Genomic DNA, 24400 nt, shown 5'->3' on the forward strand with positions numbered 1-24400 from the left:
ATTTTGGCTGGTGGACACTCAGGGATAGGTTCGCTCTCAAAGGTTGGTTCAGGCTCAAATGGCTCACTAGGTATCCGAGTTGGTTTTTTTTTATAGGCGACAAGAGCTGTAATGTTAAAAGTAGAGCTAATTCCAAAATCAGAAGGTAGGTCCACAACATACGCATTTGATCCGATTTTCTTTATGATCTTAAATGGACCTGCTCCTCGGGCATGTAACTTCTTCACGGTTCCGAGGGAAAACCGTTCAGGCCTCAATCGAACCATCACATAGTCTCCCTCTGCAAACTCTTGAACACGTCGATGAGAATCTGCATTCTGTTTATAAACTTTATTACTCATACTAATTTTTTTGCTGATCTCTTTATGCAGACTCTTGACATGCTGTGCAAATGACTCTGCAGATTCGGAAATCCTAGCATGCATGGGTAGTGGGATGAGGTCTATTGGTTTTCTAGGTTGATATCCATGAACTACTTCAAAAGGACTCATGCCAATGGACCTATTAACAGAGCTATTATATGCAAATTCGGCTCGGGGCAGCAAAAGATCCCAGTTACCCATATGTTCCCCAATCAAGCAACGCAAAAGATTTCCAAGACTCCTATTAACCACTTCGGTCTGACCGTCTGTTTGCGGATGATAGGCAGAAGAAAACTTTAGTTTTGTGCCTAAAAGATGCCATAGGGTTTTCCAAAAGTAGCTCATAAATCTAACATCCCTATCAGAAATAATGGTTTTAGGCAATCCATGTAGTCTAACAATCTCATCAAAGTATATCCTTGCAACTTTCGACGCATCAGACGTTTGGCAACAGGGCAAGAAATGGGCCATTTTTGAAAATCTATCTACAACCACTAGAATGGAATCATGCTTCCTGGCTGTCCTAGGTAATCCCAAAACAAAATCCATACTAACATCTTGCCAAGGACAGTCTGGTATAGGTAAGGGTGTATATAAGCCGGTGTTTTATTTTCTCTGTTTGGCCACGGCACATATTCTACATTGGGCAACAATTCGGGCGACATCTCTTTTCAAGCTTGGCCAAAAGAACTGGGCTTCTACCAACTCTATAGTTTTATTCCTACCAAAGTGTCCAGCTAATCCTCCAGCATGTAATTCCCAAACTAAAAAATCTCTCAAAGATGTACGGGGGATACACAGCCTAGTTTCTCTAAATAGGTAACCATCCTGAAGGGTATATTCACTACGTTCTCTAGATGGCCCCTTACGTAAAGCGGTAAGTATGTCACCAAAATCTGGACACTCCTCATAATTTTTTTTTAATCTTATCAAAACCAACAACTTCTATACTAACGGTGGACAGCAAAGTATGACGACGACTCAGGGCATCAGCAGCACGATTCTCTACACCTGCACGGTGTTTCAAAACAAAAGTATAGGCTTGCAAAAACTCGACCCACCTACCGTGTCTATGATTCAATTTCTTTTGAGAATTCAGGAATCTAAGGGCCTCATGATCAGAGTACAAAACAAATTCTTGCGGTAGCAGGTAATGCCTCCAATATCTTAAAGCTTGAATTACCGCATAAAACTCCTTATCATAGGTAGAATACTTGAGTTTAGAATCGTTAAGTTTCTCGCTAAAGTATGCTACCGGATGACCTTCTTGACTAAGGACACCACCAATCCCAACTCCTGACGCATCGCACGCTACTTCAAAAACCTTAGAAAAATCAGGGAGACATAAGATTGGGGCATGAGTCATCTTGTCCTTAATGTCTAGAAAGGCTCTATTGGCTGCCCTAGTCCATTCAAAATTTTCCTTTCTAATGCAGTCAGTGATGGGAGCGACTATGGTGCTAAACCCTTTTATGAACCTACGATAAAAAATTGCTAATCCATGAAAACTCCGCACGTCATGCACACTCTTGGGCACCGGCCACTCAACTATTGCTCTAATCTTTTCAGGATCAGCAGATACACCATTGGGGGTAACAACAAAACCTAAAAAGATGATATGGTCTGTCATAAAAGCGCACTTCTTAGGATTAGCATACAAGCTTTCTGTTTTAAGAACTTGACACACTCTTTGGAGGTGATCTAAATGGTCTTTCCTAGTTCGACTATAGATCAAAATGTCATCAAAATATACGACTACAAATACTCCTATAAATGGTCGTAGTACTTGGGTCATCAACCTCATGAAGGTACTAGGGGCATTAGATAATCCAAATGGCATCACCATCCACTCATATAAACCATTTTTTGTCTTGAAAGCAGTTTTCCACTCATCTCCCGGTCTAATCCTTACTTGATGGTAACCACTCTTAAGATCGATCTTAGAAAAGATAGTGGATCCGGCCATCATATCTAACATGTCATCTAACCTAGGGATGGGAAAGTGGTACTTAATGGTGATCTTATTAATGGCACGGCTATCTATGCACATCCTCCATGTACCATCCTTCTTTGGAGTCAGTAGTGCAGGAACCGCGCAAGGACTCAAACTCTCCCTCACAAATCCTTTTTTTATCAGCTCTCCAACTTGTCTTTGTAGCTCAGCATGCTCATTAGGGTTCAACCTATAGTGGGGCAAGTTGGGTAGGGTAGATCCAGGAACTAAATCAATGGCATGTTGAATATTTCTCATAGGCGGTAAGTAATCTGAAAGATCCTCAGGAAAGACATCATGAAACTCAGCAAGAAGGTTAGCTACTTCCTTAGGATAATCCACCTTAGAATCCTCACGAACTTCTCTAGCAACAAGCATCCAAACTGGTGATCCTTCACTCATGATCGTCTCTAATTCTTTAGCACCTATCAGATTGAGGCTTTTCTTCTTAAGATTTTCTTTTGGTCCATCGCCTATCTTTCTATTAGTAGCCTTAGGTGGGGAAGGATTAATCGTGATCTTCTTACCCTGATGAGTAAAGCTGCAGGAGTTGGTACGGCCATAAATCGTAACATCATTGTCGAATAGCCAAGGCCGACCTAATATGATACTTCCGACTTCCATGGGTAAGACATCGCACCACACATGATCCTGATAGGAATGAAGCTGGATGGGCACACGACATCTAAATTTGATGGGAATAGAGGAGGAATCAATCCAAGACACACGGTATGGACTAGGATGATCTACAGGAGTTAATCCTAATCGCTTAACCGTGTCGGTGGAGATGGCGTTGATACAGCTACCGCTATCAATGATCACCTTACAAATTTTATCACCAAATTTTATGAAGGTATGGAAAATAGAGGTCCTACGCCAGTCTTCACTTTCCTTAGTTTGGGCTAGGACATACCTAACGACTCCAAGCCTAAGGTCTGACTCAGGTGTGGCATAACCTAGGATGTCCTCAGTACTCTCAAATTGCTCGGCTAAATCTGGATCAGCTTCATAAACTTCCTCCTCAATATTTTCTAGAGTTTCTCCTTCTAATTCTTCTACGAATAATGATCGGTTGGGGCATTGTGCAGCAAAGTGACCGTAACCATGGCACTTGAAGCAATGAGATCGAGAACTACTTCCTTTTGATAACTCTCCTATAGCTCCTTTTCCTTTATCTTCTTTTCTCCCAATAGGATTTGTAAGTGGAGGTCTGTTACTAGGAGTTTGATTAATATTAGGTCTCGATCCAGAAGGGGTTACTCGGATGGGTTCAGGACGACGGGGAGTCGAATATCTAGAAAATCTTTCAAAATCTAAGGCAAGTTGATAAGCTTGTTCCAACGTGGTTACCTCTCGCAGAAAGAGCTCACGCTGAATATCCTCTCGTAATCCAGCTCTAAATCGAGATAAGGTAACAACTCTATCTTCGGCTACTCCACATCTCATGAGGTATTCATCAAATCTCGTGATATACTCGGTGACTGATCTATTCCCTTGAGTAAGCCTCTGCCATTGATCTAAAAGTCTTTGTTGGTAAGAGGTGGGGAGGTACTTCTCTCTGAGTTTTTCTTTCATCTCATCCCAGGTTTCTATCGGATCTTGTCTTCTCTGATTGAGAAGACGCTCTACACTTTCCCAATAAAGTCGGGCTTGCCTCATCAATTTCATCCTAGCAAATCTAACTCTCCTTGCTTCAGATATTTCATACCATCCAAAATAGTGGTCCATACCTGATTCCCAATCTAGGTACTCTCTCGGATCTAGACAACCATCAAAACTTGGGGCTTCGACTTTCACATTCCTAAGAATATGCTCATCTTGATCGAACTGGTTATGGTGCGGACGTGCCCCTATAGGTCGATCAAGTTCTAGATTCCTACCTCTTTGTCCTATAGGTAGTCGGAGAGACTCAGGTTCAGGTTGTTTCTGCCTAGCTTCTTCTAATACCACTATTCTCTCATCCATGGCTTTCATAAAATTTTTCATATCATCAAACTTTTCAGTCAGAGCATTAATGATGGCTGCTATATTGGGATCCATATTGGTGTTGGGTGGGGAAGTAGGATGTTGGTACCAGGTACCTGATCTAGTGGTCATGCAACTCTAAGATGCAGAAATAAGGTGCAATAAAATTAAAATGCTTGAAAGTAAAGTACGAAATTTAGAGTGCGAAAATTTAACTTGCGAAAATTTAAATTGCTGAATTTAAACTAAAGCCCTAATCAACCTGCTCTGATACCAAATTGATGCGGGACAATCCTAAAAAGAAAATCAATCCTAATAATCAAGCTCTCTTCTGTTCATCAACAACAAATCACGTCCGGCCAGGGGCTCATTATTCCCAGGACAGACAGTATAGTTGCCTATATTCTGCTCAGGAGGCGTGATTGATTGATACGAGACTAAAGCGAGATCAATCTAAATGATACAGACGAATGCCATTCGAGAGATCAGTAAACAATTAGTAATAGAAAATTTCATAAACAGATAGCAGAAATTAAACATGCTCACGAGTAAATGCAAAAAAAGAAATAAGAATGGAACGAGAGAAAATAAAATATTAAACCCGTGAGAAAATCCAAAAAGATGATAAGAATCCGGATCGTGGTAGTTAAGAAACTACTCTGATTAGGGCTCTTAATCTTTTAACCAAACAGATCCATCGATAAAGAACTAGGTCTTTACCAACATCGGATATAAAAAAAAAATAATAATAATCAAAGATCAACTGTTAAGGAACGAAGGTCCTTGACAGCATATGATCTGTAGAATAAGAAATCACTCATTCTCTCAGCACGGCAGATGAAAATTCTGGAGGAGACAGATCTTCTCTTGACGGAATAGGCTTGCGTGGGTAGTTGGTGGAGTCGATCAGAGTCGCAGAAACACTGAATCTTAAGTAGAAGGAATAGGATAGAAAGTGGGCCTCACACCCTCCCCTTGTGGGGCGATTTTGGGTCTCACACCCTCTCCCTCTCGGAGCGATTGACACAAGTATTTGTGGAGTTTGTAAAATCATTCCTTATTTTTTTCATGAAAGATACAAGGATTTATATAGGACTCTAAGGGTCCTGTTTGTTTAGGAATCTCTTATCTTTACAAGGAAGAAATCAACCCTCCACAAAAAAGTAAAGCATTATAATCTACCATAGGAAAGAAATCAGCCTTCAACAAAATAAGTAAGTAGCCAAGAACTCTTAAGGAATTCTAAGGAAGAAATGGAACTCCATGTGGGTGCTTGATACTTGACACAACTTGGCATGAGCACGGCACATGCTGGCATGCATATTTCTTCTCTTGGCATGTGGAGAGTGGTGGCTCCAAAGGTGATGTGGACAAATCCAAGTATGGCCCTATGGACCCAAAGCCAAATGCATTAAAATTTATTGACTGAAAATAAATAACTGAAGTAGAATCAATTTAATGAGGCTTCTTCAATCCAAATCGAACTTAAATCATGTTGCCGATTTTTGATGGCTCTGGTGTCCGCACCAGGGAAGCTATCTTTTGGGCAGGCTCGGTTTAGGTCGGTATAGTCGATGCAAATCCTCCACTTTCCGTTGGCTTTTTTGACCATGACAACATTGGCGAGCCAATCGGGATACGTGGATTCTCGGATGAAGTCCGCTTCGAGTAGCTTGTCCACTTCTTCGTCGATGGCCCTCTGCCTCTCTGGAGCGAAGGACCTTTTCTTCTGCCTCACCGGCCTCATCGTCGGGTCAATGTTGAGTCGGTGGGTTATTGTTTCTGGAGGGATATCCGACATATCTGCTGCCGACCAAGCAAATATGTCGGCGTTGGCCGTCAGCAGCTCCGTCAATCGTCGTCGTTCGGGGTCGGGCAGTTGGGACCCGACCCAAACCTTCCGATCCGGATTTTTCGCTATCGGGATCGCCACGAGCTGCTCGGCCGGCGAACCTCGTTCTTCCTCCTCCCGCTGGTCCAGCTTGTCGATCGTCAGGGAGCCCTTCGACTCGTCGTTTTGAGCGGAGATCTGGAAGCATCGTCGGGCGAGCTGTTGATCCCGCGCATCTCTCCGACCCTATTTTTGGTCAGAAACCGAACGAGGAGATGGTACGTCGAGACGATTGCCCTGAGGGTGTTTAGTCTGGGTCGTCCAAGTATGGCATTGTAGGCCGAAGGCACTTGGACGACTGCGAAAGTTAAGTGGACCGTGCTTTGCCGTGGTTCGGTGCCGGCCGTCACAGGTAGGGTAATTTCTCCTTCCATCGTGACAGCGTCCCCGGCAAAGCCGATCAAGGGCATAGAGACCCTCTTAAGTCGGTCGGTTGACAGTTGCATCCGGGAGAAGGTCGAGTAAAACAAAACATTCGTCGAACTTCCATTATCAACAAAAAATTTTTTTACATCATAATTTGCTATTATTGCCGAAACAACAACAGCATCATCGTGAGGAGTTTGGATGCCCCGAACGTCTTCCTCCGTAAAAGTGATTACGTCGTCCGGGCACGGCTTTTTCGTCGGCTCCCCTCCCGCAGACGTCCCTGGGCCCAGCCGCTTGGAGATCATATTGATGATTCCGGCCGTCGGCTGATTAGTCGCCGCTTCTTCAGTCGGCCGGGGTCGTCGATCGGCAACTGGTTGGGTCGGCGGGTTCTTCCAAAATTTGCCGAGATACCCCCGACGGATGAGGGCTTCAATCTCATCCTTAAGCTGGATGCACTGCTCGGTGTTGTGGCCGTGGCCTCGGTGAAATCGGCAGTACTTTCGACGGTCGAGGCCTTTTGCCTTCAGAGGCGGAGGCCGTCGCAGGTATTCTTCCCCCTCGATCTCCATTAGAATCTGCGCACGAGGAGCGGAGAGAGGAGTGTAGGAGTCATACCTGGGGCGTGTCGGCCTTGGAGTCTGCTGCCGGGGTGACTTTTGGATTCGTCGGGGTGGCGAGACCCGACTATCGGTCGGGGGCCTGCTGGGTTCGACGGGTTCCCGACCCTTCCTCCGCTTCTCCTTCGGGCCTTTGGGGTCGGCCAAGCGTCGGTCGGAAGCTCCTTCATCCATGCGCATGTACTTGTATGCGCGCTCCAGCAGCTCGGCGTACGTTCGGGGGAGGGTCTTGTCCAGAGAGTAGGTAAATCGGGACGCCCTCAGCCCCCGCTTCATGGCTGAGATAGCCATGTCTTCGTTGAGGTCCCGGACCTCAAGCGTGGCCGTGTTGAATCGCACCATGAAGTGTCGGAGCGTCTCATTCTCTCCCTGTTTGAGGGAGAAAAGACTGTCCGACGTTCGCGGCGGCTTCCGGCTGGTGCTGAAGTGGGCCACGAAGGAGTGCTTGAGCTGCCCGAAGGAGTGGATACTTTCCGATCGGAGATCAGAGTACCAGGCCCTGGCAGCCTTGCGGAGTGTGGCAGGGAAGCCGATGCAGAAGAGAGCGTCGGATGCCCCTTAGATCGTCATGAGAGCTTTGTAGCTCTCAAGGTGGTCGATCGGGTCGGTGGAGCCGTCGTATGGCTCCACATGCGGCATCTTGAACCGACTGGAAATTGGTTCGTCGAGAACTAGTCGGGAGAGAGGTTGGGCGGTCCGGAAGTCGACGTCATTCGAAGACTTCTGGCCGTCCACCTGCAACTGCGCAACCCGGCGGTCGATTTCCTCGAACCGGCGCTCGTAGTCGTCCGCTCGTCGGTGCTGGGAGACCCTAGGGGTGGAGTCTCTGGAAGATTCTGAGAGAGAGGCCGACGGCGTGCGCGGTCGCTTCTCCTTCCTTGCCCGTTCCAGCAGGGAAGGAGAGGGCTGCTGGGACCGTCGGTCATCGCGCCATGGCCATCCCTCCTCCTCTCCGTGGGAGCGCTGTTGCGGGCGCTCGCACGAAGGCGACGGGGATCGGCGCGGGTGTCGGCGGCTGCTCCTGGAGGGCATCGGACGGGCCGCCAGTTGTTGCTGGAGGCTTTTGACCGCATCCGTCAATACGGTCATCTGCCGTACGATGGCCGCGATCTGTGCCTCCGCGGCCACCGCGGGGTGTGGAGAGCTGGGCTCCGCCGCTGAGGGTGGCGGGGAGGCCTCTTCCCGACGGGGAGAGCGCCTCGCCGACCCGGTGATCCTCGATCGTTGGGCTCTTGTCTTCGTCATCGTACTCTACCCCCCTACCTGGCGCGCCAATCTGTTGCGGCCAATCGCCTCGTCGTCTGGTCGCCGGGAACGAGCACCTGCAAAAAGGGAAGTCCACACTGACCGGAGACGGCTCCGGCGGGGACCCTCCGACGGTCAAGTCAGAGAGGTGACTGGGCAACAGTGAAATAAAGACAGAGAGCTCAATCGAGAGAGAGAGAGGAGCGAGCATGTGGATTCAAAGTCGAGAAGTGGAGAGATCCCTTGCACTGTTGCCTTCCCCGATTTATATAGTGGAGCACGGTATGGCGCCGTCATTAATGGCGCGGACAATTGAGGAATTGTCAACTCACTGTAGACTGTCAGAGTCGCCGTGAAAGTGTCATATCGTCGTGGGGCCGTCAAATCACTAGGGTTGACAATGCCCTCGACGGGACAATGCCCCTAGGTGGTCATGCCGCATGTTGCTGTCAGAACTGACAAGCTCTGGCGGCTGTACGGCGATTGGAGGAGTCGACCGACCCTAGGTCGGTGGCCAGCTGAGAGGCGTCGGGCCCCTCTGTTGGTCGGCGAGTCTTACGTGAGTCGGCCATCAGACCTCCGGGTTCAGTCGGTCGGAAAAGGTACGCCTGACACATCCTCAGTCGGGGATGGGCCGTTAATTGGCCGGTGATGGCGTCCGTCAGTCGGTCGCTTCCGGCTGTCAGTCGGTCGGTCGGTCCCTCCGCCTGTCGGTCGGTCGGTCGGTCCCTCCGACCGTCGGTCGGTCGGTCGGTCCCTCCGGTCATCGGTCGGTCGGTCGGTCCCTCCGGCCGTCAGTCGGTCGGTCGGTTCCTCCGGCCATCGGTCGGTCGGTCGGTGGGTATTCCCCAACACCTTCTATTAACTTAATCATAAAACTTACTCCTATCCCCACTCTATATTACACGGCTGCCGAAGAGTTGATAGAAAATTTTCCTCTTCACCTCTCTTACTCAAAATTCTATGCTTGTTTCCATTAGTGGAAATTAAACGATCATTATTAGTGAAATCTGAGCTAAAACTACTTGCGTAGTTCGTCGGTTGCTTATTACTAGATATTGTCAATGGACTGGACCGTCCGTTACACAGGCCGGTCCAACAAAAAATGGACCATATCTGGCACGGCCTGTTAGCTACAGTAACGAATCATGCTAAATACAACCCATTAGAAGGGATTAGATTGGGCTGAGAATTTGCAACCTACGGCCCAAATCCAATACGGCCCATAAGAATCTCGGTTGGCACGGCCCGCGGACCAGGCACAACACGGCACGGCTTATGTCCGGCACGATCCAGACCCAGTCCAAACCTGGCCCAACTTATTTTTTTAATTTAAAAAATATAATTTTTTAATATATTATAAAAAAAAATATTTATACGAATCTAATATTTTTATTTTTTCAAAATATTCATCAAATTAACTATTTTATGGCTGTTGGGGATCCACATGCACAACCGAGCACAAAATTTATACCTATTTGTATATATTTGAAAACCAATAATATGAGGTTGAGAAAATTAAGGGCTCAGTGAAAGAGAATGACAATGTTATGTGTCAAGAGCACCACGCTTAATGAGACGGGTAATACACATACTGCAGAAGCTTTACAGTAACTAGTCACACAATTATAGGTGCAATTATGAGCTTCGTCAACCACACAGCATCATAAATATTAGTTTTCTATGAAATATATTATTTATTTTCTATGATTAGAGAAGCAGATTTGGTGGCATTAACCAGTGATACGTTACCAATACCATCCATTTTTTCTCCTCTCCCCTCTTGAAATCATGTCCAAAAAGTTCATGAGGACATCCGGGCAATTTGACTGGGTAAAACAAAAGGAATATATTCATATCAAGGCTGAGAGGATTAAAATGGTAAAAAAATTAAAAATAATTATTATCAATCTAAAAAAATAAAAAATAATTTAGTTAGGCATTAAACTGACTGTACCCATAATAATGGTAAACGGATCATATCTGGTATGGTCAGTTTGGCTGATTTTTTTTTTAAAAAAAACATCCATCAGACTCGCATGCTGTCCATCAAGACCGTGGGCCTGACACAGCTCACCAAATCTCGGGCTTAGAGCCATACCAGATCGGAGTTTAGAATAAACAGATTGTGCTTGGCATGACCCATTTATTATACGGCCGTGTCTGGTATGATCCATTTGGACCGTGGCCCGATGGATCTGAGCCAGACCGTGTCAGGCATGACCCAATGCCTATGTATACTTATTACAGATTGTGCTTGGCATGACCCATTTATTATACGGCCGTGTCTGGTATGATCCGTTTGGACCGTGGCCCGATGGGTCTGAGCCAGACCGTGCCAGGCATGGCCCAATGCCTATGTATACTTATTACAGAGATCAACGGACAACAGAAGATATGATGGAAAAAAAAAAGGTAATCATGAGAATAATGTGCACTATGTGAAAACTTAAAAAACGAGTTTAAGAGATGGTGGGAATCCTGAGAGGATTTGAGTTGAGGAAGTCTTGTGATGCTAATATTTGCCATTCTTCTGCAACAACGGAAGTAAATACTATGAAGAGAAATTGGAACAAGACTTATTTTACAGTAGAGTGTTCATACTTTCTGTGAGGAATGTAGTTCTAATAACGGGATGCGTCAGCTTAAAGCCCATTAAATCAAGGCCACCCCAGGACCACTTATTGCCTAATTTTTCATGCAATCACGTCTTTAGGAAAGCTGATCAAATAGCAGATTGTTTAACAAGTATGGCAAGCATGCAACAAGTGGAAAGGACTTGGACTATAGATTTTCCTCTTATTTTGGCAAACTGCATTAGAGCTGCTTGCAAACATGGATTCCTAAAATCCATTAATACTCCCCTTCTAGGAGCCTCTGGCAGCAGTTTAATAATGCTTTCTTTAGCATAAAAATTTTCATACTTGAAGTACATTTAAATCCTTTATACTCTTTTACATCTAGGAAAATCAAGTAGGTACGTCTAGAACCACAAGCCAAGCTGTAGAAGACCGATCCTCCGGTCCCAAGCTTCAATGACCAAACCAAATAGAATAAGCAGGCACATTTGAGACTTGTACAAAAGAACAAGGTACTTTTAACACTGGATATCTATTTTACATTTTTACTTATCAAACATGCTGGCAGTGCCAGTCTTCTTAGTCCTTGATGATGGAGAAAAGAAGGGAAGCTTCATCAGCTGAGGAGATGGTTCCTCTGATCATATAAGAGAGAATCCATATCAGTGGTAATCTTACAACTCAAACAAAGTAGATGAAAGTAAGTATAGATGAAAGATTAATGGATGAAAAGCCTAAAGCTTCAAGGAGCAACATTTGATGAAATACTTCCCCAACTAAAGTGCAGACATTGATCACAACCGTCTATATGTTTTCACGTGCAATGCCTGTGCCAAGATCTACAAATGCTGATTAGCAATCGCAGGCATCTAATATTTGTGCAGCTGAACTTCATATTGCCACAATGTGCCTATGTTGAAGTACAAAAAACAATTTATTGTTGTCATAAAACCAACTTTAACGATGATAGCTACAGGTAATAATACCTTTATTTAGCATATGGGAATAGAAAGCAACACAGGTCTATTGAGAACCAACATCAGAGTTCTGTTTTGGAGGGAAAATCTTGGGCCCCTGGCCCATTCAGCCCGGCCCGGAACAAAGTCCGCCTGGCCTGGTGGTCCTGTGCTGGCACAGAGACATATTATCAGCCTTAGAAGCATATAGACAAACAGGTGGTGTGTCTTGGGTGGCACCTGGAAACCAACCCTGAAGGCCCCGAGATGCTGAAAACGGACCTACCACCAAGCTGTTCGAAGAAGGCATGAGGGGACAGTACACGAGATGTAGCCGGATTCACTATGTTCGTACGGAGAAGACTCTGGGCTAGTAACTAGAGAGATTCAGCATACAATATTTGATACCCGAATCCAATGTAGATAAGAATCGGACTCCGGTTTGGGGTCCGTCTGGGTCTCAAAACTACCGGTCAAGCTTCGAACGACGCCTATGAATCATGCAGACGCTTGAGACCGATCCAACCCAACTAAAATACCCGTGATTTTTTTTTTGTTTTGTTACGTAAATACCCGTGATCCGTAATCGCCTTACATACTCATTGTTTGGAAGCAATTTGCCTGGGACGAGTGCGATCCACGAGGGTCCCGGCGCGCATCACACGCGTGCCGCGCGATGACCAAGCTCACCGGTCAACGGTGGTTCATCACTTGGCTGCCAAGAGAGTCAGGATACTCTGCCATGTGCTTGATATCGCAGAGGGCTGACTGCCATGACGTGTCATGTCTGGCATCCAATGCATCCCTTTCTATCCTCGGCCATGTTTATCCTAGATGGATGATGGGGTACCACTTAGGGCCGTACAATCCTCTACAGTGCCAAATGCAGGATCCAACCAAGTAGCCAAGAGAACGGCATTTAAATCTTTGAGGACCCAGAAGATTAAGTGTCCGTGCATTCTTGATTAGCTTATATTCATCTTGACCCATGCCCGAAGTTGCTCTCACGGCTTGGATGTAAACCTAGCTAGATCTAAACATAACCATACTCTTGTAATATTAAATGGGAAACGGATTGGTTCCCTTGTAGTTTGCTAGCACATTGCGCCTACTTGTTGGATTAAGAACTCTTCTTTTTTGAATGAAGGATCAAGAACCTCCCATATAAAATGGGTTCAAATACTCCACAATCATGCCTCCATGGTTGAAGAGTGCCAACTTGCCAATATGTTATTTGTTATAGTCGTATAAAAATCTAGATTTGATCTCGATGATGCAAAGATTGTGGTTTGTCTCACCATCACTCTAACCTATGCATCCACTAATCCTCTTTCTTTGAAAACATAGGTCTACCTAGTTTTTTATTTTTCTCTCTGCTCCTAAAGTCAAAGAAAGGATTTGCTTTGATATATTTTATTACTTTTTCAAATTATGTAATGAAACTTATCTAACTATTGATTTAGTCGAGGACAAATAGGAAATAAACGATGTTTATGACATAATTAATTATCTCCCTTTCCCAGCCCACCATAACCATCCTAAACCTTGATCTCGCTCTCATCCATCTGCTCCCTATCACCAATCTTAAGTGTGCTCTTAGCCAACCCATTTGATTTGTCGATCTTAATCAGATGAATTGATCACTGGAGGGAGAGAGGGAAAGAGGGAGAGATCATGCATGGAGACATTGATCTTGCTTGTGATTCAAACACATTCTGGGGACAAAGAAACCAATAGAGCATAGGGAGAGTGATGAAGTAGTTAATGTGGAAGGTGAGGTAGTCCATTTATATATACATAAGAGAAATTAATCAAAATCCCTATAGACATCTAGTTTAATATAAGCATTTATTTTGATGCTTATCAATCAAAATTCCTTAATACCTTTCTCTACATTCTTGATATAACCAATTGAAATTCATAAAACAAATCTATCTCAGCCATTGGGTAGAATTAAATGAACATGTTCTTACAAAACAAAAACACATCAATGCAAATGCAATCAAATAAATGACTAATTGTTTCTCAGTCGTCTCTGTGTCAATAAATCAAAAGAAAGGAGAAAAAGAATTGCATCATATACATCACTGTCAACATCGAATTTGTTTAATCCATCCATAACGAATGTAAAATGGTCCATATGCACCGCACATGCAGATAGATACGGAGGAGCGAGACACGGACAACTTGTTGCCCAGAGGATTAACACGAAAAAGATCACATGAGGTACCACCATCCGCTTAAGTTTGCCTGTGACATAAGAAGCCAAATCGCACCAAAACAACGAAGGGAGCTTGCCCATCCCTTCAAAGCTCCCAGACCTCCCAGTCTCCATGCTAACTGTTCTCCGCCATCGCATTTCTAAGATTCTCAGGTACATTACGTATTGAGATGGTTATTTAACTGTGCCTACTTCACATCTTTTAATATAAATCCGAAGGAAGACTTTCACATCAAACAAGAAGATAACTTACACGAAATGCCCGTGAAATGTGGGAGAGATGGGGCATAGCTGTGAGGTTCATGGTCAAATTTTTAGTTGGACGAGATCCACCACTGATCAAATGGATCGGTCGAACGATGAACCAACATGTATAAATTTTTTATTATATATATATATATATATATATATTGGTTCGCGGTTGAACTGGTCCTTGCTTTGCTTTGGTGGATTTGGTTCAGTGAATGATTTCTTCATTTTAAAAGTTTTTGGATAGGGGTAAGGTGATCTGCAACTGAAAAAAATAAGTATTCACATTCTTTTCGTTTCATTCTTTTGACTCTTTCCCACCTCTCCAGCCTTTGGCTTAAGATGCATTTCTCCTGCTATTCCAAGAGAAGAATCCAAAATCTTCAGTACTGTTCTTTAAGAGCTAGAAGTCATTGAACGCAGCAACACTTTTCATGGGACACGAGATGTACGAGACAAAGTGGATAGGGGACAATCGTGCTACGTCATCTCATCACAAAAATATAAAGATTTTTTTTTTTTGTAGAAGAAAGAAATTATTTTTGCGCCTGTGCTTTCATTTACTCCCATCTACTAGCTACTTTTTTTTTTTTCATTCTCGTTTGTAGTTAGCATCAAGTAAGCGAACTGCGCGATGATCGACAAGAGAGAGAGTAGTTGAATGGATTTCTAGATCAACCTACCCTTTCACATTTAGTCCAATCGATATTCAAGTCCTCCAAAACCATTATTTATTACTTAACTGTAAACATTCTCTGGAATAAAAAGTGATGCAAAGTATAATGGATGTTACTAGCATCTATCATGGAAAATAATAGTAAGTAACAGTGTACTAAAAAATGGTTGCTTTATATGCTGAATCAAGTAATTAATCATAGATTAAGTCGTGTTTGTAAAAGGACTTTTTTTTTTTGTTACCAAAAAAAAAAAAAAAGGACTTTTTTCTAAGTAGCAGCCTAAAAACTACTACGTAATAATACGTTAGAAAATATTTGACGAAAAGACGAGTTCCCATCAAGTAAGCACTGTGTAGGCTGCTGGTATGGGGTCTGACGCTATTATTTCTTTCCCCACCATTCGTTATGGAATCCAAGAACGAAAGCTGGACTTTCGATATTAACCTAAAACCTGAGTTAGTAAAACAGTGTTTCGAGTATATCTAACCTACCCATACTGGACTTTGAAGTACTGAAAATACGATCAAAAACAATATCTTTGTTCTGGCCTGCGTGATCTAATTAATGAATAATACAGGATTTTAATCTAGCCTATACATATAATTTGATTAATGAATAACACATGGGACTTCAGTTTTGCCAACAGGACTTATAAAGTCCAATCTTGCAAAATCGGGCTTCCAAGTGTTTCGCAAGCATGGCTTTAAATTCCAAGTTATGAATCTGACTTTTGATATGATGACTAGCAAGTGAAGCTTTAGTAAAATTGATGGATTGGGCACGGAATAAGCAATAAATTGATTTTTTTTTTCTTTTTTTTGGCAGGCTCTCCTTTCTAACCCACTTATCGCATGGATTGTAAAGCTAGCAAACAGGCGGCCTGCTCACGAGCTAGCACTTGTTTGGCTCGGACTTCAACTCTGAGCTCAGCTTGCTGGATCAGAGGATGAGCCAAACACTCGCTTTTAACTTGTTTCATCCTCCAGCTCATTCAACTTGAGCTCCGATGTTAAATGAACCGGGAATCAGCGGAAATCAGCTCGCTCTTTGGGCTCGGGAACCGGCTCCAAATAAATAAATACATATTTATTTATTATTCATTGCATGTATGAAAATATAAAGATTTATTGTACTTATTGATTTGATAAATATGAAAAATAACTATTTGTTGATTTTAACCTGATCCTGAGTGGCTAAGTTGCTTTTTTAAATAATTATATCAAACATATGTATAATTTAAATTTTTTTAAAAATAAATATTAAAATTTTTATTTTTTATTTTGGAAATAGGAAAAAGGAAAGTAACTCCAAAAGCTTCATAGTTTTTTTCTTTTTTCCCTCAAACTAAATAAGTGCTCCCAAACCATCCCGGCAACCGGCAATTATTTGCCAAGGATTGTTTACCAAAATAAAAAAAAATTGCCAAGGATTTGCTGCAAGAGCAACCATCCCAACTTGCTCTCTTCGGCTAACAGCATTCCTTCCCTCGCTCTGGACCTGTCAAACCTAAATGGTAGGCGAGTCACGGGCGACCCAATCGCGCGCGCGTCCCGCCAATACCCATCGCTCTTCCCCTTTAAGACCTTCGCCGCGGCACGCGATCGATGCCATCCCAACGATTCCTCCGACAAATTCTTGAGTAGAAGGGAGGCCAAAAAGGCCACCCGAAGATTCCTCCTATAAACACCTCCCTCTCCTTCCTCCTCCAAACAGTTATGCGCATTGCATTATTAGAAGAAAGAAGGGGGAGAGAGAGAGAGAGAAGAAAAAGAGCAAGAGGAAACAAAAGAAGCATCAATGGATAGGAGCCACAACATCAGCAACCGGTTGAAGCATCGAATAGCTCAAATGCTTCTCACCTCCTCCTGCACCACCGCCACTATAATGAACATCTCTGAAAACATCCCTCAAGAGCCTGGCTCCCCTTCAACGACCTCCCTGTCCACCGCCGAGGTAAGCTCGACCAACGTCCGCATCCCGTGGCTCCCCTCGTGCAGGTCTCCATCGATTGCAGCGGCCGCAGGTCCATTCACGACGCCTCCAGTCCTCCAAACCTTCCCTTGACGCAAGAGGAGGAGAAGAGGTATCAGAAGAAAGAGAGGAAAATTACAGAATCTGGAGTTGTCAATGAAACTGGAGCAGGGGAGGGGAGGAAATGTACTCCAGCTTCTCCTTCTCTTCCCTCCAATGATAATTACTACCACTCCCACTCCAAACAGAGGAAGAAGGCAACAGCCGAGAAGAAGAACAAGTTTGTAGGCAAGAAGAAGAAACCACCGTCCAATGGTTATGGATTTAGCGGCTCTTCTTCAATCGGCTCCGATGATGAATTCGGCTTCTTCAGCAGTGAAGAAGGGGAGGAGGAAGAAGAAGAGGAAGAGGAAGAGACGTGGACGCTCTTCTCTTCGAAGAGCTTCTCTTCGGACTCGTCGGAGTTCTACCACCGTCCTTCATCCAAGAAGATAACGACCAAACACAAGAAGTCCACCCGGCGACCACCGGTGAGAAGAGGCGCAAGGTATTTTGAAGATGGTTGGGATCAAGGCATCAAGTTCCAGCCTTTAATTCCCATCTCTTCGAAAAAGAAGCCACCGAAGGCGGCGGAGGCTCGGACCGGGTTTGCGGTGGTGAAGCAGTCGACCAATCCATATGAGGATTTCCGGAGTTCGATGGTGGAGATGATAACAGAGAGGGAGATGAAGGAACCTGAGGACTTGGAGCGGCTGCTCCACTCCTACCTCTCCTTGAATTCACCTTGCCATCATCCGGCAATCCTCGAGGCTTTTGCCGATTTATGGGAAGCCATCTTCGGCCAATTATGATCCCTTACATTTGCCACATAGCTACAATGTTTTTGTTAGTCCTAGCTGCGTTGCTTTCGAACTGTAATTTTTTCTTTTCCAGTTGTAGTGTTTTGCTCTGAAATGTATTCACTAGGTTCCATTCATGCATTATTGGTGGAGAAGTTTGTGCCGTTGATCGAGAGAAAAAAACAGCCACAGGAAAGCTCTCTAAGGAGAGAAAAGTAGATTGAGAATCCTCACAAGCTTAAGTTTGGTTTCGCATTGTGTCGTTTTATAACAGAAAGGAAGGCATAGGCTGTAGTGTTGGAGCCTTGTAGAGATGCCCATTTAAGAAGAGATTTATCACACACAAGCAACATTCTCTAGAGTCTAGTATCGGGAATCTGAGATTAGTTAAATGGGTCACGGTATTTTCTATGTCCTGCATTTCGATAAATTAAAACGAGTTTTATCGTTCTCTGCTTGAAATTTTCACTTAAGACAACTATAACACTCCATGATCCTTGTCTTAATACTTGTCTGCGCCAGAAAAAGCAATCCAGATTCTTTCTCTAATAGGCCACATGGCTATCGTATTTGTGGGGAGATTAATTGCATCAACGAAATTAAGCCTTCCAGTTCTCATCTCAAGGTCCAAAATGCCACTCTAAACTCTAACTACAGGTGAGCGAGATACCATACCGGGGGCATTTCCAATCCCATGGTTAGCGCCCATGGTTTTAGGAGGGACTGTCAAATTGTTACAATGGAACCAAAAAAAAAAAAAAAACCCCTCCGTGCTGTCTCGATATCTGGACTCCGGACGGAGCCGCGAAGCAGAACGACACATGGGCGGAAGAAAGTGATGCGTCCTGACGGAAGGCTGCTCCTGCCGGGATGGAGTTAGGTTGGGTCAGCTGCCCCAAACTGACCCAATACAGTGTTGCTATTCAATCAAGCATTAAGATGCTAAAAAATTTATAATTGCATCCACAGTGCAGGATTAATGACTAACACGGCATTAAAAATGGGTTTTGGTTGTATCTTTTGCACAAAGAAATAATTGATCTCCTTTACATGATTTCTATCAGTGGATTGTACTTTGTACAATTTTTAAAGCATGATGTAGCTTCATATGGATGGAAAAACGAGATTTGTTATGCTTTAAAAGCTAATTAAAATATAATTCAATAATTAAGATTGCAAAAGAGATTAATTATTTTTTTGTATGAAAGATATAATTTGAATCCATTAAAAACTATTTGATTGACATAAGGGTTATCTTGCTTTTGTTGCCAAGTGCTAATATAGTGAAGGCATATGAATATGTAAAAAATAATAGCATTTCAATGCTTAAGTTCTACCAATAGTACAATATGTATCTTTTTTAATAAGTATCTTTGCAATTAAATCATGTTTAAAGTTCAAATAATGAAAATATTAGGCTAGGAAGCCGGCATCTCTAAGAAAATCAGTTATATGCAACAAACTCGTGATATTTTATTTTATTTTTGGAGACAAATGAAAAGATATTACAGCCATTATTCTTTTTTCTTGTTGTGAAAAAATTAATAATTAAACCACTTAGAATGGCAATAGTATCTTAATGTCCCATTAATGATCAGTCTTTTATACATTTCATCATCTACACAATAATGCATGATTTTTACTATGGAAAATGTATGCAATTTATAAAGAAATGGATGAAATATAAAAAAGGACACTAAATGAAGTGTCGAAAATAAAATACCTAATCAAGAAAAAATAAATGTAGGCAGGCCGTTGGTGCCTATTTTTATATGAGAAAGAAAACTTAAATCACTTTTTTGGCAATCACGAGTCCTTGTTCCTTTTTTTTTTTTTTTTTTCCTTTGACTTTTATATCATGCCTATAATCAATTTGGAGTCTTCTTAGTGCAAGCATGATCCTAATCCAAATTTAGATCGGAAGCAAACCAATGAAGTAGATGGTTTGGGTCGAGAAAAGTTCATTAAAAAAAAAAAAAAAATCCACTAAACAAGATTATTATAACTGAACTGATGGATAAATATCGTCTCTAATATTCCAAAAAAAACTTTTAATTAAACTGAGATTAAGCTAATTCAAAAAGAGAGAGAGAGAGAGAGAGAGAGAGGTTATACGATGGAAACAACATTCTGTCAGACTTGGAATCTAATTGGAGTCGCTTCCACTGAAACTGGGGGTGATAGTTTCCTAAGCACACCCAATTGGATTCTTGGATTCATATGAGTCCCGTGAATGGATGGGTTTGCTCTGACGTCCCGTAGCAAGTTCCCAGTCTAATCCATCAAAAGCCGCCATATATTGCCCTCTTCGTAGGAAGGGATGGCAAGAAATTAATAATGTTAGTACATGAAAAAGAAAAGAAACTCCTGGAAACCTTGGATTTAAGCCAGCAAATGGTCCGATCCAACTTCCTGATGAAAAGATTTATATATCCTGTTTATATCCCCTCACACTCCAAAGTATATTTTATTATTTATGTTGCAAATTCGTGCACATTATGACCACCAAACTATTTTTCTACAATTTTATGATGAGGGTAGGTTAATACTGGCGTTCTATTATTTAAATTTTTTTTAAATCAATTCATCGCGCATGGAGTATTTTTATACGAAATTTATTTTTTAAATTCTAATTTTAACATTGTATAGAAGTAGAGCTAAAAATGGATTTGGGCCGGCTTGAGGCTCATGGGGCCGAGTTTCGGGCTCAGCCCGAAATCATTTAGGCTGGACTTGGGCCAAAAATTAAGGTCCGTTTTACTTTCGAGACGGGCTTAAGCCTACCTTTGGCTCGGCCCGGATCCAAGCCCGAAAGTTTAGCCCGATTATGAGCTCAAATATCAAGGGCTTCATTCCATCTTTCTCCCTTCCGAAATCTCGAGTCCCGATTTTTTCCATCAAGGTGCTTTGGATCCGTCCGTCGACCGTTGCCGTCCTCACTTCCGATCCTCCCTGCTCTCCCGCCGGCCATCGATCTCCGTCGTCGCTCTCTTCCCATTCTTCAGCAGCATTGAGCTCCCCCCTCCAATCTCCAATAGGTGCTCTCCTTTCCACAGGTCTGCCTTCGTCGCGCCTGTTCTCTTTGGATCACCGCTCCCTCAGGCCTCGACTGTCACTCCCAATCCCCCGTCTCCTCCGACCGCCACTCCCAAGCCCCGTCTCCATCCAACCACCGCTGTCTCGAGCCTCGACTGTAGCTCCCAAGCCCCGTCTCCCTCCGACTGTCGCTCTCAAGTCCCACTGCCTAGTGTATCTCGACCGCTTTGACCTCTCTCAGATAATCCGACAAGCTCTTTCGACGGTGTGGCAAAGTCTGCGACCGGTCTCGCCACTCACGCCAGTCTCGACTGCAATCGCTGCCGTTTGGCTCCTCACCGCCCATGCCCACACCCTTGAGACGGGAGTTTTCTTTACCGAAATCGATGGCACCACCCAGACCAAGCTCGAGCTCCAAGAGCCAGGAGGTCATTATCACCGTCGGAGATCTAGCGTGCATTGTCGTCGTCATGACTAGCCACCGGAATGGATTAGGGCTTATAGGGCTTTAGGTTTTTTTTATAAAAATTTTTAACAGGAATCAGGAGTGATGTTGGTGGTGGGCTGGCCCGATCTGTTCGGGCCAGGCTTGGGTCGGGCTCGGGCCTAAGTCTTTTAAAAATTTTCGAGCCTAAGTCTGACCCGAAGCCCGATAAAAAATTTCAGGCTGGGGTCCGTCTGGTCCGATCTGGCCCACTGTTTAGATATATTCTTATTTATTTCTATTTGTATATTTTTATAGAAATTATTAGTTTTTCTAGTAAAAGGTTATCCGCCTACAGGCGCATTTGCACGTAAACTTTGCCCGTTAGATGATAAAATTCTGCAATTATAGAAAGGTATAAATATTGATTTCTACTACTAATTTTGTCGACAAAAATACAGCTCAATCTTAACCGAGTTGGATTAATTTGTCAGTGGGTCAGATCTATTTTAGACATGACCGCACACGGGTTTACGGCTCAATGGGCCCAACTGCAAGCTAGCCAGTCGTAAGTGCAAGCTTGGACCAATAAAGTGAGACAAGGTCCGAACGAACCGCTGTGATAGTATAACAAGCCCAGGCCTGTCACGGACCATAAGGACTCCATCCCGATCCGGCCCAAGGCCTACATAAGGTTTCATTAGTGAATTTTCTCAGTTGAGAAAAATAAAAAAATAAAAAAAAGGTATGCCAAACATTGAAAAGCACACCCGATACAAATCTGGGGTTGTGTCTGATATGGATGGTAATTTTAGTCGATTCATTGAGTAACCGATCCGATTCAATCTGAATGAGATAGATTTTATCTAATCTGACTACAACTCGAAGTGGATATAGATTCAAAAAAAATATCCAAAAGGGATTCCGACCGAATACGGATAACGATATATCCCACCCAAAATTTGGCTCAATATAACTTTAATATATATCTCTATCTCAAAATTATAGTTATTTTATAATGTTTGTATGTATCTAACTCAATCCGATCCGATCAAACCTTTCTTATTTATTTGATCTATATTTCTAGTTAATCCGATCTGACCCGATCTGAGATGAATCTGAATATAAATTTTTAATTACATAATAGATAGGGATATTGACCGACCTAATCCATATTTTATCCATTGCCATCTTTAGTTTTCAATCCAGACCTATGTGCCCAACTCTTCTTAAAGCATGAGGAGATCCCTAAGACGATGGTGGAGGCTATGATCTTTAGGTTTCGAAGCTTAGCTAGATATGGACTGCTCGCCACCCATCCAATCAACTCCCTCGAGCCTCCACCTTTATCGACCAATGACCTCCCTCGTACGTCCCATAGTGATCCACCCTCTCATCACTATTTGCTCTCTTAATCTTTGTGATAGCCTTCACCATCAAGTGCACCCTCCATCAATCATTTTTAGTGCTGCTCAATGTCACTTCACTTCCATTGCCACCGCCTCATCCTCTCCATGCCACTATACTACTGTAGCAACCACATCCTCCCCTTCTACTCACCACCACAAAGGAGAAAAAAAATGAACATATGGATATTCAAGAAGGAAGACATTCTTTGTCTACCGCCTCTGATAGAGAAAAAATATATAGTCTTATCGGATTGGGCCATATAACGTAATTAATAACGAATACATTTAATATAACTCAATCTTTTTTCTTAATTTTTTTGACTAAAATATCATTTCATCCTTTTATTTTATTATGCTCATGCTTAGCTATGACATCCTAAATGATAATAGGACATCATAATAATGACATAACATCATATTGTATCATATGACATTTTTTTACATTCTATAAATAATTATTAAAATATCATTAAAAATAATAAAATATTATAATAATGATATGACATCCTGTTACATCCTATAAATAATTATCAGAGTACCATAAAAAATAACAGAATGTCATAATAATGGATAGCATTCTGCATTCTATGACATCCTATCGCATCTCCATACATAATTATTGGGATGTCAGAAAAAGTAACATAACATCATAATAATAGTATGATGTCCTGTTGTATTCTATAACTAATTATTGGGATGTCATAAAAAATAATAGGATATCATAATAATAATATGATATCCTATTGCATCATATAACATTCTATCGCATCTTATAAATAATTATCAGGATGTCATAAAAAAATAACAGAATATTATAATAATGGTATGACACCTATTACATCCTAAAATATCTCATTACATCTTATAAATAATTATCAAAATATTATAAAAAAAATAAAATATCATAATATCTCATTATATTTTATGAAAAAATAATAGAATGTTATGACATTATTTTAAATATCGTAGCATCCAGTAAAAAAAAATATTTTGATCAGTAAAAATTTTAAAATATAAAAATTATATTAAATGGCCGTTTATTATTAATTATGCTATATAGTTTAATCCGATGAAGTGATGTTTTTTGTCTTTACCAGATGCGGTGGGTAAAAAATTACTCTTCGAAAAGGTATCACGAGAATGAGAGCCCGATGACATTGGCATGATGGGACCTAGAATTGTCCGACTTAAGCCTAATCATGTTCGAACCCAGATTTTAGGGCCCATTTTCAGGTCATGGCCCACGGATAAGCCCATGCTGCACAAATGACTGGTCCAGCCCTGTTAGCGCCATCAATGGGGTTACAACCATATGACTGGTTCCCAATCCAATTTTTAAAGCTCTTAACTGGTCATCCTTTTGACCTAGACCCGACCCACGGGCCTCAAAGATCGGGTCGAATGGACCTACTGGGTGGGATTTTAGTTCGATGACTGGTTGACCTCAACCATTGTCCTTGGGCTGGTTTAACCATCAACAACAGTTCCCAAACTTTTACAGGCCGTTTTTGGAGCGAAGCCCCAACCCGGAAAATTTATTGGCCCCGACTCATCGGGGACCCCCGCAACCCCGCATAGAAATTTCTACGCGACT

General features: G+C 42.7%; 1 protein-coding gene and 1 long non-coding RNA gene across 3 annotated transcripts; one reads left to right on the top strand and one right to left on the bottom strand.

Moving 5' to 3' along the window:
• Window positions 1–11354: 11354 nt before the first annotated feature.
• LOC105041538 (uncharacterized) lies at window positions 11355–12904 on the bottom strand. Of its 2 annotated transcripts, XR_012139225.1 has the most exons (3): window positions 12011–12894; window positions 11566–11934; window positions 11355–11475 (listed from the first exon to the last, which is right to left on the bottom strand). It is a non-coding gene; the product is annotated as an uncharacterized lncRNA (long non-coding RNA). The 2 variants fall into 2 exon arrangements; XR_831407.4 differs by having other exon boundaries at window positions 11355–11934; window positions 12011–12904.
• A 3720-nt stretch (window positions 12905–16624) lies between these two features.
• On the top strand, window positions 16625–18254 carry LOC105041548 (uncharacterized). Its single transcript, XM_010918501.4, is given in 2 exon segments — window positions 16625–17042; window positions 17045–18254. Coding segments are annotated over 2 exon segments (1023 nt in total). The 5' UTR covers window positions 16625–16924; the 3' UTR covers window positions 17950–18254.
• The last annotated feature ends 6146 nt before the right edge of the window (window positions 18255–24400 follow it).

The sequence above is a fragment of the Elaeis guineensis genome, chromosome 2 (assembly GCF_000442705.2).
Source record: "Elaeis guineensis isolate ETL-2024a chromosome 2, EG11, whole genome shotgun sequence".
Taxonomy (NCBI): domain Eukaryota; kingdom Viridiplantae; phylum Streptophyta; class Magnoliopsida; order Arecales; family Arecaceae; genus Elaeis; species Elaeis guineensis.